Here is a 15086-nt window from a genome sequence, read left to right on the forward strand (position 1 = left end):
TTCAACTACAAACTACTAGGCACAACTATCGAACGGGTGCACTGCGTGAAAGACTTAGGCGTTTTTCTAGACTCAAAGCTGACATACTCACACCATATATCGTATGTCGTCGACAAAGCGTCCAGAACGCTTGGCTTTGTCTTCAAGATTACTAAGAACTTCACGAACATTTACTGCTTGAAATCGCTCTATTGCTCTCTCGTACGATCTACGTTGGAATACTGCTCTGCTGTCTGGAGCCCAAACTACAATAATGGGACCGAGCGAATTGAATCTGTTCAACGAAGTTTTCTTCGCTTCGCGCTCCGTAAGCTGCCTTGGAGATACCCACTTCCTCTTCCAAGCTACGATAATCGCTGCCAATTGATCAATGTCAAGCCCTTACGTATCCGAAGAGATGTTTTCAGAGCCCTAACCGTCGCCGATACTCTGCAAGGAAGAATCGACTGCGAAGCAATTCTGCAACAAGTGAACATTAATGTTCAACCTCGATCACTACACAACAGTCTTATGCTGAGACTTCCACTTCTTCGAACTAATTATAGCATAGGGAGCGCTATTTACGGCTTGCAGCTAGTGTTCAACCGAGTAGCGTCGATGTTCGATTTCCACTTGACACGGAATATGCTTCGCCGAAGATTCTCTGCCTTTTTTGCTGACCGAAGGCGCTTGATGCCCAACAGCTAAGTGTAAAATTTAAGACTTGTAAATTTTTAGTAACTTGACAATGCTTTCCTAGTTATTTTCGTTTGTAACTGTAGTAACTGTAGTATATGTATGTCATCTGTATAATCTGTACTTTTTTTACAACACATCATTCGGACTATTTCTAGTCTGTTGATGCAACCATAACAAATAAACAAATAAACTGTGTTCCAAGCTGAAATCCAAGCAATTTTAGAGTGTTCTATTATATGTTTGCGTAGAAACTATAAGAGTTTAAATATATGCATAATGTTCGACAGTCAAGCTGCTCTAAATGCTTTAAAATCGGTGACATGTACATCAAAACTTATCTGGGAGTGTGTTCAATCACTTCAAAATTGTCTTGTCATAATCATTGGGTTCCTGGATTGACGGAAATGAAAGAGCTGATGCACTAGCAAGACTCGGATCTTCTCATAAGTTCATAAGTGGCTTATTGGCTGCATCTCTTAGAATGGAGCTAAAAGCGTGGGAGTCTTCATAAGTGGAGGAAAACTGGAGGAACACTTCCATTGCTAGGCAGTCGAAGCGATTCATTAATCTAAACATTTATGTGACCCACACAATCCTGGAACTTTCTAAGAAAGATCTTAGCATATTTTCCGAGCTGTTATCACTTGAAGCTGATTGGAAAACTTCAAGATGATGTACCTATGTCGTTTCTGTGGCATAGAAAAGAAAGACTCGGAACATTGGCTATGCCACTGTCCGGAAATTTTCAATTATAGGCGTAAGTTCTTCGAGAAGGGCCTGAGAGAACACTTTGACATTTCTAGATGAACATTTCAAGAGGTCCTATCTGCATTGCTCGATTCTCTTCATCGACATTCTCTTTTGTTAATAACTCAGCTGCAAAAACATTCCCTCTTGTGTTTGACGTATTGGATGCTCAATTAGAACCTTCAGTTTGCATACCCATGGTTATCAAAAGAGAAAGTCGACGACGAGAATCGATCAAATCAGATAGGACCTTTTGAAATGTTTATCTAGCTTTGGAGAACAACTCTCAGCACGGCAGTGCACTTTATTCGAAGTGTAATGCCTTGCTGGGATAATGCAATCATTCAAGCAATGGCGATCATTCATAATAATAGTGATACGGCATCTGGAAAAAAAAATGGGGTATAGGGGAAATGGATGTAATGACGGCCCAAATGCCCCTAATTTGGGCCCATAAATAAATTCAGCAATCGACTTTTTTTTCCTTTATTAACGAGACTTTCAGCCTTAGGTGAGCAATCGACTAAATTTTCAATAGCGTCCAAAAATATCCATTAGTACCGTCCCAATGACGTGTTCATCTTGATAAAATTGATAATTAGCAGAATAGCAATGGGCCCTGTTGAATTTAGTTCAACTTGAAAGGGAATTTCCAAAATTATAATTCTCTGGCGCGAATAATAACACACAATCCGGGTGATTTTACCAATTTGGAGAATATAATTTTCGTTTAGTTTCCCTTTTCTAGCGTTCAGGATCTAGTTTAAGCCTAGCGTGTAGTTCTTTAGTGATAAGTCCGATAACATACAAGATTAATGTGTAGTGTATGGCGGCGGCAACAATAAATTTAGGTTACCAGTGATTGTAAATATGTATAGAGACCTTACTAGACTAAGATTGCTTTAAATTCACTGTATAATAGAATAAATTAACTGTAATTAGCCGTAATGTAAGTAGGGAGAAAAGGTTTCCACGTTTGTTTTTGTGTTTTGTGCTCGGTTTCTGGCGTTTTTCTTTGTACTCACCGGACCGTGACAGATTACCAAACCTGTCACTCCGCAGTATTCGGAATTGCCGCAGGGGTGCGCCGCGCGCGATGCTGTCGGTTGGTCACAAGGTGCACAGTGTTGAAGGTGTGCGCGCTGGCCATGCAGGCCAACACTCCCTCCAGGGTACGCCAACTTCCGGTTGGCTTACGGCTCGACGCGCTTAACATCTAACACTGCTATTTTAGCTGCTGGGCGTTCGTAGACTCCGGAGGCTGTCTTTACGGTCACGGACCGGACCTGGCCATCTCGACTGGCGGTTGTGTTGATGACCCTCCCTTTTGGCCAACAACTCCGGGGCATCTTAGGGTCGACGATGATCACTACATCCCCAGTAGCGATAGGCTTCGTAGACTGGAACCATTTCGACCGGCGGGTGATTTCTGGGAGATAGTCGGTGACCCACCGCTTCCAGAACAAATTGGCCAGAATCTGAGAGGTGCACCAGTTCTGCTTCAAGGCGAAACGACAGTCGTTACTCGTGACTAATGGTTTCGTTCCGTTGGATGAACCGAGCAGGAAGTGGTTCGGGGTGAGAGCTGGGGCAGAATCGTCATCTTCCGGCACGTGTGTTAGTGGTCTGGAGTTTACCACGCTCTCGATTTCGGTGAGAGTGTTTCGAAGCACTTCGTCGGACGGTTTTCTTGTTGTGCAGACGGCCATAAGGTTACTTTTCACGGTTCGTATTAGCCGCTCCCAACTTCCGCCCATGTGTGGTGCCAGCGGAGGATTGAACACCCACTCAATCTCGGTACTGGTGAACTCCTTCATGATCTCATCGTGGTCGATCACTTCTTCAAGCTTCTTCATTTCACGCTCCGCTCCGACAAAGTTGGTTCCTCGGTCGCTGTAGAACTTACGAGGTCGGCCACGCCGAGCGATGAAATTCCGGATTGCCATGATGCATGAGCTAGTGGTCAGTGAGTGGACTACTTCAATGTGTATCGCCCGGACGGTCAAACAGGTGGCCAGCATTCCCCAGCGTTTCTCGACCCTTCTGCCGACGACGACCTCAATTGGTCCAAAGTAATCGACTCCGGTGTGCGTGAACGGACGAGAGAATGCTGCTAGGCGACCAGGAGGTAGGTCGGCCATGAATGGAGGATTCGGTGCAGCACCATCGTTCTTACATCTCTGGCAATCTCTGCGTACTTGTTTGAAGCACGAGCGTAAGCGGCCGATTTGATATTTCTGCCGCAGTTCGTTTATCACTGTTTCGTGATTTTGGTGGTGGTATCTATTGTGGTAGTGGGATATTATTAAGGTAGTGATGTGGTGCTTTCGAGGTAGGATGATGGGTTTCTTCGCGTCTTCAGTGGCGTACTGGCATGCTGCGATACGTGTTCTCATTCGTAATATACCACGTTCGTCTAGCCACGGTGTCAGCTTGTAGAGCGAACTGGATTTCGGAAGCGGCACTGGCAGATCTCCCTCGATTTGCGGCGTATTCCGTAGGATAGAAAGTTCCTCAGGATAGCCGTCTTGCTGTGCCATGCGGATCAGATACGTTTCAGCTGTGCCCAATTCACTTGCGGCGAGCGATCCCGTTTTAGTTGGCAGCTTCTGTTGTTTGAGACGGCAGTTTGCTGTGAACCGTTGTACCTGTGCGACTATGCTTCTCATTCGTTCCCAGCTGGAGTAGTCCGCAGCGCAGACGATCGGTTCTGGAAGAGTGTAGTGGGTTGAAAGACTTGCTATGAGCTCGGCATCTGTTGATTCGTTCCGGATTGCAGATTGCGGCCACTTGTCTTCGGTTGACCAGAGAAAGTCAGGTCCGTTAAACCACCTGCTGGCGATAGATAGATCAGGATGCACGTTCCACTTTGTAGCATCATCCGCTACGTTTAGTCTGCTTGGTACGTATCGCCATTCATGCGCTTCTGTAACTTCCAGAATCTCGGTGACTCTGAATCCGACAAACTGACTGTATCGTCGATGGTCAGAGTTGATCCAGCACAGAACGTCCTGTGAATCCGACCAGTAGAATTTTTCCGTAATCCGCATGGAAAGCGTTTCGATGACCGTACGAGCGAGCCGTGTGTCTATTACAGCTGCTTGCAACTCTAGTCGAGGAATCGAAGTGAGCTTCAACGGTGCAACTCTGGCCTTCGAGGTTACGAGGGAGCAGTGGATTTTCCCGTCCCTGACGAAGCGAAGAAACGAAACGGCTGCCATAGCATTCTTTCCGGCATCAACGAAGGTGTGTAGCTGTACCTCATCGGCTTCGGTGAATGGGTAACTGGAACAGTAGCAGCGAGCGATCTGTACGTTCTCGACTTTTGGCAAGACTTTCAGCCAGGTTAGCCAACTCGCGAACGCGTCGCTGTCTATTTCCTCGTCCCAACTAATACCGGATCGCCAGATGTCTTGTAACAGGACCTTCAGGTAAGCTAGGAAGTGCGCTATCAGTCCAAGCGGATCAAATATAGTCATGAGGACTCGTAGAACTTCTCGCTTAGTGGGTCGTCTTCCACCTTTCAGCAAAGCTCCGTCGTAGCGATTCCAACCAACCTTGTATGTGAAGCTGTCGGTTGTTGTATTCCACCACATGCCCAAGACCTTCTCCGTAGATAACTCTGATGAAAGATCAAGACTTTTCTCCTTCGTGTTTTCTTCTTGCAGCGCCAATGTTACCCGTCTGGAATTGCTGATCCAGTTCCGGATCTCGAACCCGCCTTGTGCGTGAACGTGTCTGACGTCCTTCGCAGTCTGAATCGCTTCTTTCTCGGATGCAACGCTGATCAACATGTCATCGACATAGTGTGACTTCGTGATGGCTTCGTATGCAGCTGGGTAGTTACTTTTGAAGCGCTCCGCGTTAATGTTCTTCACGTACTGCGCGCTACTCGGAGAACAGCACGCCCCAAACGTCATGACTTTCATTGCGTACACAACGAGATTGCCTTCTTCATCCGTCCAAAAGAAGCACTGGTATTGTTGATCTTCTTCGCGAATCAGCACCTGATGAAACATTTCACGGATGTCTCCAGTTACTGCAACAGGATGCAGGCGAAATCGAAGCAGAATCGCGAGAAGAGACGAGAGTAGATCCGGTCCTTTGAATAGAGCAGAATTCAGGGACTTTCCGTGAGCTTTTGCTGCAACGTCCCACACTATCCTCACTTTTCCAGGTTTGTTTGGATTTGTGACTGGGAATATGGGCAGAAACCATGTGTGCGTAGATTGCTGCTGAACTTCATCGTCGGAAAGCTTGCGAACGTATCCTTTCGTTGTGTAGTCGGCGATCTTTTGCTGCAGTACTTTCGCCAGCTGCTGATCCTTCGCCATTCGTTTTTCCAAGGACTGATGTCGACGTAGTGCCATTTCTCGACTATCGGGCAGACGGATGTCGTCGTATTGCCAAAGTAAGCCTGTTTCGTAACGCTCGCCGTTGAAACGTGTACGGGACTGTAGAAGTGACTGGGCTCGCTCATCTTCGGACGCTAGAAGCACCTTCGCTGGCTTTATAACCCCGAGACTATCAAGGGAAAAGTACTCCTTCATGGCTAGATGTAGGTTTTCGTCGGATTCTTCGTTGCACGAGCGTACGTGGAACGTGTAATGGAACATATTCGGCGTCTCTCCGGTACACAGTCCTCCACAAACAGTCCATCCCAGCCGGGTCTTCATCGCAATCGGTTGACCTAACTCTCCTTCACGGCTCTTCAGCGTCAGTCCCAGCTGAGCATGCTTCATTCCTATCAGGATGCGCGGACGAGCGTCGTGGTATGACTCGATAGGCAGTCCTTTAAGATGCGGATACAAACGCACTAGCTCATCGAAATCTAGAGTTTGGTGTGGCAGCTTTAGTTCGTTCACTGTTCGCACATCCTCCAGATGGAACTTCTTGGCTTCGTGATGTCTTGTAGAAACGTGAAGCTTGACAATACGGGAATTCTTCTCGTAGCGTTGAGTTCCTCCGGTCCAACGAAGGCAGAGTGGACTCGAGGTTCCATCTAACTTCAGCTCGTCAGCTAATTCTTGGTCCAGTAGCGTCAGTGCAGAGCCTTCGTCCAAAAAGGCATACGTATGTACCTCCTTTCCAGGTCCTGAAAGCACTACCGGGAGATAGCGAAACAACACAGAGCTTGATGTTGTCTGATGTATGTTGCAACCATGTCCGGAACTACCAGCTTCAGGTTGGGACGACTGTTGATTTCCGCTCGGAGTTGTGTTCTTTTCTTTGTTGTCATTGTGTAGCAGTTCATGATGTCTGTATGCGCATCCGTCCTTGCCGCATGGTTTGGCCTTGCAGTTTCCCTTGTGTTGTCGAAGGCATGTGCGGCAAAGTCCACACTCCCTCACTACAGCCCATCTGGATTCCCTGGAGAATTCTCGAAAACGTTTGCACTTGTCCACAGATTTGCAGTTCTCTTTGCATACTGGGCACACCTCCTTGGCTGGTGTTGGTGCAGGATCTACTTCCGCCTTTGGAAACGTATTTGATTTCTTGTCGTGGTGAACTGTTGTCTCGGAATGCGCATTAAGATAGGTGTCTCCCTTTTTGCTCCGACGAATATCGTTCCGCCCAGGCTTTGTTTCCAGCGGTATTGTAGGAAACGTTAATGAACTTGCTGCTTCCGCTAGAGTGTAGACCCATTCGCTGAAGGTCACCAGGTTGACCGTTAGGTGCGTTTTCCGGTGTTGAGCCCAACTTAGCTTGATATTCGGTGGTAGTTTGCTGACGAGCTGGTGTAACAGGGTGACGTTATACATGTAGTCCTCCAAACCGCATAACTCAACTGTAGCACAAAAGTTCTGAACGCTCACTGCGAAATCTACCAATGTTTCCAGTCGATCTTCGCGAATCGCTGGTAGCGAGCTTATCTTTGCAATCAAGGAATGCACAATTACTTCCGGTTGACCGTACAGCATTCTCAGCGTATCCATAACTCCTTGTATGTTTCCTGGATGCATTAGCCGGCACTTGACGGCCTCGTAGGCTTTCCCCTTTAAGCTTCGTTGCAGTCGGACCAAGTTTTCCTCTTCCGTGAATCCACACATAGCTGTCGTGCTGTTGAACATGGACAAAAAGATCGGCCATTCTTCCGGATTGCCAGAAAATGTAGGCAAATCTTTCGAAACTGCTTGCCGTGCTGCAATTTGGGAGCGTGAAAGTTGAAACTGGTCGTAGTCATCTTCCATAACCGTGGAGTTCCTCGAGGATCTCAGAGGTCGTGTAGCACGCGCTGGATTGCAAGCTGATCGATCCACAGTTGAGCTGCTCGGATGATTTGCTTCGGGTTGAACTTGCGTTGACTGCGGTAGAGTTCCTGGACTGAAGTGTCCTGATTGACCGCGCATCGAATCTCGATAGGGATTACCCGATGCACGATTTGCCAGTGCAGTCGTAGGTTGCAGTGTTGGAAACTGTCTCGAAGGCACCGGATTTCTAAATTGGTTACGATTTGCTAGTTGTTGGTCGAGCAGACGTCTTTCCTGCTTCAACTGCTCTTCCCACAATTGGTTGACGCGGTCTTCCTCCTTTTGCAACTGTTGCTGTTGCTCCCGCAGAAGTTTCTCCTGTTGCAGCTGTTGTTGACGTTGTTGCTGTTGGTACTGTCGGAATTTGTCTTCTCTCTGCAACTGTTGTTGATCTTGCTGCCGCAGCCGCTCCTGCTGTAACTGCTGTTGTCGTTGTTGTTGACGAAGCTGTTCCTGAGCGTTAGAATCAGGTGCAGGCTCGGCTGTCTTCAACTGAGTACGACTCGCAGTTTTCACCCATTCTTCCACCCGACTTCGCGAAATGATAGAACTAGAACTCCGTCTTGACCCCTTTTCACTTGCCAAGTCCTCCAGAATCTTATACTTCTTGGTTAGGAATTCTCTGTGCTTTTCTGCTTCTTCGTGTTCAGCTACCCGCCGACGTTCCGCTTCTTTTTCTTCAGCTAACCGCCGACGTTCTGCCACCTCCTTTTCTTGCTTTTTGCGTCGCTCTGATTGCCGTTCTTCGAACTCCTTTTCTTCCTGCAGCCTCAGTAGCTGCAACTTGGCACGATTCCGAGCGGATCTCTGCGACGAGGAACACGAAACTTCTGAAAACTTCTTCTCCAACTCAATTTCGGGCAGTCCTTCCACTGACGGCACAAAAAGCTTCTCCTTCTGTTTGCCCATTCCAATATTCGGTTGAGAAACAGAATCTGGTTCCACCAACGGCGCTGGCCCTGACCGCTTTTTTGATCCACTTGGTTCTGGAACTGGTGGATTACCCATGAATAGTACCGCAGGCTCGGAGTGAGTGGATTTAAATTTACCACTAGATGAACGAATAGGCGTAGTCGCTGTAGTTTCCTTAACGGACGACGTACGTTTCGATTTGTGCTCCTTTCTGGTATCCTTCGGTGTTGATTGTTTGCCTGAAGTTGTCGTAGTTCGCTGGATCCATTTTGCGGTCTTGCAGTTGGTACAACTCCAGCTCTGGTTGACAACTTCGTCGGTTACTCCAACACAATCGTAATGATGCCATCCATCGCACTGATCGCATTGTACCATTTCGTCGGTATCAGGTCCTCCACAGCTCCTACAGGTTTGACCATCGACGGTCTTCTCCGTCTCATCCACCACTACCACATCATCACTACCATCACCACCATTCTCCATATCACTGTCACTAACCACACCACTCTCTACCGGTTTGGGCTGTGCACTCTTGCTACCCTCGGACTTCGAACCGCGACTTGACATGCTCGCGAACTGATCGGTATTCGTGATAAACGAAAATTATATAATGTTGAATTTAGTTCAACTTGAAAGGGAATTTCCAAAATTATAATTCTCTGGCGCGAATAATAACACACAATCCGGGTGATTTTACCAATTTGGAGAATATAATTTTCGTTTAGTTTCCCTTTTCTAGCGTTCAGGATCTAGTTTAAGCCTAGCGTGTAGTTCTTTAGTGATAAGTCCGATAACATACAAGATTAATGTGTAGTGTATGGCGGCGGCAACAATAAATCTAGGTTACCAGTGATTGTAAATATGTATAGAGACCTTACTAGACTAAGATTGCTTTAAATTCACTGTATAATAGAATAAATTAACTGTAATTAGCCGTAATGTAAGTAGGGAGAAAAGGTTTCCACGTTTGTTTTTGTGTTTTGTGCTCGGTTTCTGGCGTTTTTCTTTGTACTCACCGGACCGTGACAGATTACCAAACCTGTCACTCCGCAGTATTCGGAATTGCCGCAGGGGTGCGCCGCGCGCGATGCTGTCGGTTGGTCACAAGGTGCACAGTGTTGAAGGTGTGCGCGCTGGCCATGCAGGCCAACAGGCCCAATCTTTGATCCATAGGCCAACATTAGAGCCATTTCCCTATATCACAATAGATCAGAAAAATGGTCGCAGTGATGAAAACAATAAAAAACAAAGAAATATAAACAATCGAATTAAATATGGCCTTGGGCCTGATTATAGATGTCGAAACGAAACGATTTTTGTATGAACGCTAGTATGAAAATGTCGTTTCCACTTGCGTATATCATCACATCAAAGCGATAGCAAACAATCGCCCAGAATGAAGTCGATTTAGGTTAAGAGAAAAGAGCGGTAATTTAAAACATGTATCGTCATTACGAATGCTTATTAATTAATAAATAAAACACAAAATGTGTGATATTTTTCATTATTCAATAATTAATGTTTAAATTAAAAAAAAAAAACAATTTGCTGGCGTAGTGTATCATAGTTAGAAAAATAATCGAAAAAATGTTGTTGCCCAAAGATGCGAGTGTAATCAATCATGAGCCACAGGTTTTGACTGGCCTCGGCAAAAGCCATTAATCATCGAAGTTCAAACATCACCGGACTGGTTTTAAATCATGATTCATCATCGCAGCTCAGATACTAAATGTGCTCACCACCTGTACTTTTTATGGTTTCTGGCTATAAAGTATAAGTCTTTAGAATAATACTGTATTTAAGAGCTTTATTTTTGATTTATGTTGGATTGATTGTAATACAATTTTGTTTACAATAAAATTACGGGCCACCTACAATGCTAAAATCGACTAATTGGTATTTGCAGTGGCGGCCGGAAGAAAACACTGAGCATAATATCCACTACCATTCACCAACAAGGAAGTAAAGAAATGGAGACTTCAGCTATCTCAATTAAACACATAAATAAGTTTCTCTTTAATCTAGTCTAGGGTGTTGGATATATATATAATTTGAAATATCTGCTTTTTTTTAACAATATATAAATAAAAGTTTTTAAACAATAAGGTATTGAAAAGTATATTTGTAAAGGAAAAAAAAAGAGTGTAAGTAATAAATTAATAAATTAAAGCAATAGCTTCACTGATAGGATTTGACTTAAATGAATCTATCGAAGACCGCTAACATCAATAGCTTAAAGCAAAGAGTTTTCTTACTCTGTCGAAACCCCCTAGAATCTAATAAAATCCCCAACATCTAATAGTGCTGAGTTTTCTTATGAACCGACAGATTGCTAGCGTGTAGGAACGACTTGGTACACATATTGCATTTATAGGGTCGCACCTTCTGTGCGGCATGGATTCTCATATGAACCTTCAGGTTTCCGCTTGTGGCAAATGCACTGGAACAGAATTTGCACTGGTATGGTCGTTCGCCGGTGTGCACCCGATAGTGGATCGTCAGATACGATGGATGACTGAATGTTTTGTTGCAAATCTTACACGTGCTGGACAGTTCGCTGCCTCCCGCCGATTCACTCGAGCTGCCACCCATCGGGAATGAATGGGTTTCCACGTGCGAGCGAAGCCGGACTTCGGAGTTGAAACTTTTGTGGCAATGGTTACACTTGTACGGTCGATCCTGCGAATGTACAACGTTCATGTGTGTTTTCATATTGCTGGACGTGGAAAATGCTCGGCCGCAAATGTTGCACGCGTAGGGACGTTCTCCCGTGTGGCTTCGTCTGTGGATGATCAGGTTTCCGTACAGCTTGAAGGTGGCATCACAGAGGTCACATTTGAAGCGACCGTCCGGTAGGGTATTTTTCATTTTGTGCTGATCCATGTGGAACTTGAGTGTACGAGAGCAGGTAAAGGTTTGAAGACAAAAGTTACACTTCAACGAGTTGGTATTGGAGTGCATTGATTCGTGGTATTTGAGTTCTTGTACGCTTGGAAAGGTTTTGTTGCATATGTAACAGCTTAGTACGGATCTTCCGACAACATGTGAAATTTGCAAGTTGTACTCTTCGGATTTTTGATGCGCAGGACAAAACTGTGCATGCTGGTTGAGTTCGAAAGGTGAGGAAAAATCCCCTCCACATTCATTACATCGTGCTGAGCTCGAGCTGACCGGCTCTTCCGTTGACATCGATTGTTCCTCATCAAATCCCAAGCTTATCTTTAGCAAATCTTCCGGCTTCACCTCACTGCCAAATGTGTGATCGAAAGCAGACGGATCCATTGATACATCTTTGCCCTCCAACGCCCGAAGCAAGGTCTCATCCAACTTTTCCAAATTGATATCCTCATTATCGTGCTCTTCCAGCTTACTTTCCTCGATTTCGACTTTATCAACTGTCTCGTACGGTTCCGTCTGTTTCCGCTTGCAATACTGTATGTTATTTTTTCTACATGTCACCCGAAATTGGAAGAACTCATCCAGCTTTGTCGTGCATTTTTTGCAAATTTGCGAGGTCAAATCATCATCATCAACTGGCAACTGAAAAAGTGAGAAACAAATAAATGGGTTACACCTTTTAAAATTCTTCCCTGCTACAAGTCGCATCCATCTGGATATTTATTACCTGAAGCGAGGTACATTTGTAGATTTTTATTGCCACCTGAGATTCACAATCGACATCGTCTTCGTCGTCGTTATCCGGGAATATGCGTTCCATCTCCAAGCATTCTTCGAAACACAGTCTGCAGCGCGCCTCCATTTTGTATCAAAATTTCAATTAATTATAATTTATTATTATTATATTCGACGCCAACTGTGGAAAAGCATGAAAAGAGCAGACAAGAAAAGAAAAAAAAATGAATACCAGCAAAACCAGCCCAGTCATTATTAATGGAAGTTTCCCTTCCCTTCTTTGGCATGAATAACATGAATAAAGTGATTAATTATCCAACCGATTATAATAAATGATGATTCGAATACAACACAGCACATAGCACCAAGGTTCCAATCAAACTTGCTACTCAAAATCGAAAAGTTTTGCAGCAACCTACCTTCTGGAACATTTGACTCGATTCCACCAACTCGCTTACATCGAGGAAAACTATTGATTTCCAGTTAAATGATAATTAAATTAATCAAATTGTTAATTATACGACCGAGGGTCTCTCCAACACAATGATCTTGGCTCTTTTTAGGGCGCTTGGATGTACACACAACACAAAACCGAACTCAGCAGTGGCCACTGACAGAATGAAGTCTTCTATAGCATGTGAAGTGGGTATAAGGGAACGTGAGAAACTTCAAACCACCACGGCGATGATGGCTGCATACGCTTCGAATGTTTGGAAAAGACTATGAACACAGTGGCGAATGGGGTTGGTGAGTAAAGTAGGAGCTGTTTAGTTAACCATTTTGCGGCTTGTTTCATTATCAAACCTTAACTTTCCTTATGATTTTTTTAACAATATTCTCACAATGTTTCGAAAATAGTAATATGCAAAAATAAACTCATCATTGTGAATGGCCTAAATATAGAGAGCCTCCATTTTGGTAAAATGACAGTATAAATCCAATACAAGAGCAACGGACAAAAACAACAAACTGCTCATGTCGAAATCATGGAGGCGCTTGGCTAACTATTTTCAAATAGATCATGAAGCGCCTCCATTTTGGTAAGCTAAACCGTCATACAATCTAAAGCCAACAGAAGAGAAGTGGGCTGTGGTGGATGCGCAAACGAATTGAAAAACAGTTTGATTAAGACGCAATAATTTCCGTTAAAAGCGTCGATGCGCAACATAAATGAAAAACAAACTTGTAACTCAAAATGACAGAAATGCATTCTAAGCATTTCCACCGGATAAACAAAGAGCGCAGACGACGCAATGAATGAAATGATTGTTCACATATGTAGCTTAGCATACTTGCAATAAACATAATCGATCGTGTGTGCACATGGGATCGGGATGATTCGAAAATAACAGGAAGTCATCAAATGAAAATATGGAAACGATCAGGTTCATATCGCGGAGTCGCTTGGCTAATTATAGAGACCTCCACCATGAATCGTTAACTATTCACGGAGCCAACCATCGGCTATTGTCTAAATTTGGTGATTGATCTCGCTGCAAAAATCAAGGGTTCTACACGGTCTAGGAGCTAGGAGCTGAATGAAAGGTGACACACGAGGAAAAAGTATTAGTTTGTTTACTAAAATGAACTATGTCCATTTTGTTATGGCAAGTTTTGCTATAAGAAATGCTCCTCGTGTTTCTTAGCGAAATTCACATCAAAGATTGATTAATTGCGTAGGAAATCAGTTTGGCACGGCATTTGTGACCAGCATACACCTTCCGGTCGTATGAAACAGGTCAAAAACTGTCCAAATCCGCAGATAAAAATTTTTGTTTTGATTTTCTGTATAGCAAAATAGTGAACTTTTCGTGAACATTAACGGCAAAGAACTCACCAACACTGGGAGACCGTGAGTTCCTGCCCACCTGTCATCTCCCATCTCGGTCCAAATGCACCAGCTTTTTTTTAAGGGCAGTTGAATAACTGTTTGTTATGAAGATCGTTAGAAAATTGTAATGCTGCCTTCATGCATAATGTGAAGCATATTTTTTTTCGTGAGGTAATGATATGTGCATATTCTTTGAAACCTTTATGTTTAGCTTCATTTCTGAAATTCATCATGTTGACTACATTTCCACTAGCCTTAATTACAGAACCGTAATGGCATACGAAATGATGTTTTGGCTTAAGGTGTTCATCGAATAGGTCCTGATATAATGTGTGATGTACTTTGTACAGCTCGCTTATCTCATCAATATCACTCAAAGAAAACGTTTGATTTAATATTTTTTTTTGGTAAGTTTTACTAGAACTTTACAAGAGTTTCAAACAGGAGCTATTTTACTAAAAACACTTTTGGCCACATTGAATGCTTTGAGAGAAGCAAATATTTTTTTTAATATGCAATAATTAGGAATAGCAGTTAGCCCGAAGCAACAATAGAAATTTGCGTTAAATGATAGAAACTGTAACAATTGGTGCATACCGAGATTATCACCCTGAAGCAACGTTGTTACAAGTTTAATTTCTTTACTAACCCCATTGACTTCAAATGTAAGCTGTTGTTGTTCAATGTCCTTAAATGCTTTCACAACATGCTCGAATAATGTATTGAACCCTACGTCATTTAAATCTACTTTTTTATCATTGCGGCAACAAAAAATGTTGCATAGTTTTGACCTATATTCATCGGGAATTGTAGGAATGAAATAATATACTCCACAAACAATATGTTTCTTGTAGTGGGAGCTGAGACTGTCATTAATTTCGAATTCGTCCGCGTATAATGAAATTGGTTTAAGCATTACATCAGGATATTTCTGTTGAATCGCTTTCCATCTACTTCCAGTAACAATGCTATTTATTGAATCGGATTGCTGGTGCTTAGTGATCTGTTCCAAGATTGCGATCAAAATATTTGGA

At 43.8% G+C, this 15086-nt stretch overlaps 2 protein-coding genes across 2 annotated transcripts; both read right to left on the minus strand.

Annotated features, from left to right (window-relative positions):
* Positions 1–2618: 2618 nt before the first annotated feature.
* Positions 2619–9155, minus strand: LOC135699027 (uncharacterized). The gene has a single exon (XM_065219211.1). The coding sequence runs from the start codon at positions 9153–9155 to the stop codon at positions 2619–2621; it is 6537 nt and encodes a 2178-aa protein (XP_065075283.1).
* A 1223-nt stretch (positions 9156–10378) lies between these two features.
* Positions 10379–12816, minus strand: LOC135698997 (zinc finger protein 558-like). Its single transcript, XM_065219167.1, has 3 exons — positions 12641–12816; positions 12214–12402; positions 10379–12128 (listed from the first exon to the last, which is right to left on the minus strand). The coding sequence occupies exons 2-3, from the start codon at positions 12346–12348 to the stop codon at positions 10884–10886; spliced, it is 1380 nt and encodes a 459-aa protein (XP_065075239.1). The 5' UTR covers positions 12349–12402; positions 12641–12816; the 3' UTR covers positions 10379–10883.
* Positions 12817–15086: the final 2270 nt, after the last annotated feature.

The sequence above is a fragment of the Ochlerotatus camptorhynchus genome, unplaced genomic scaffold (genome assembly GCF_037179485.1).
Source record: "Ochlerotatus camptorhynchus isolate MF236.1 unplaced genomic scaffold, CSIRO-AGI_Acam_v1.1 ptg000101l, whole genome shotgun sequence".
In the NCBI taxonomy this organism is placed as follows: domain Eukaryota; kingdom Metazoa; phylum Arthropoda; class Insecta; order Diptera; family Culicidae; genus Ochlerotatus; species Ochlerotatus camptorhynchus.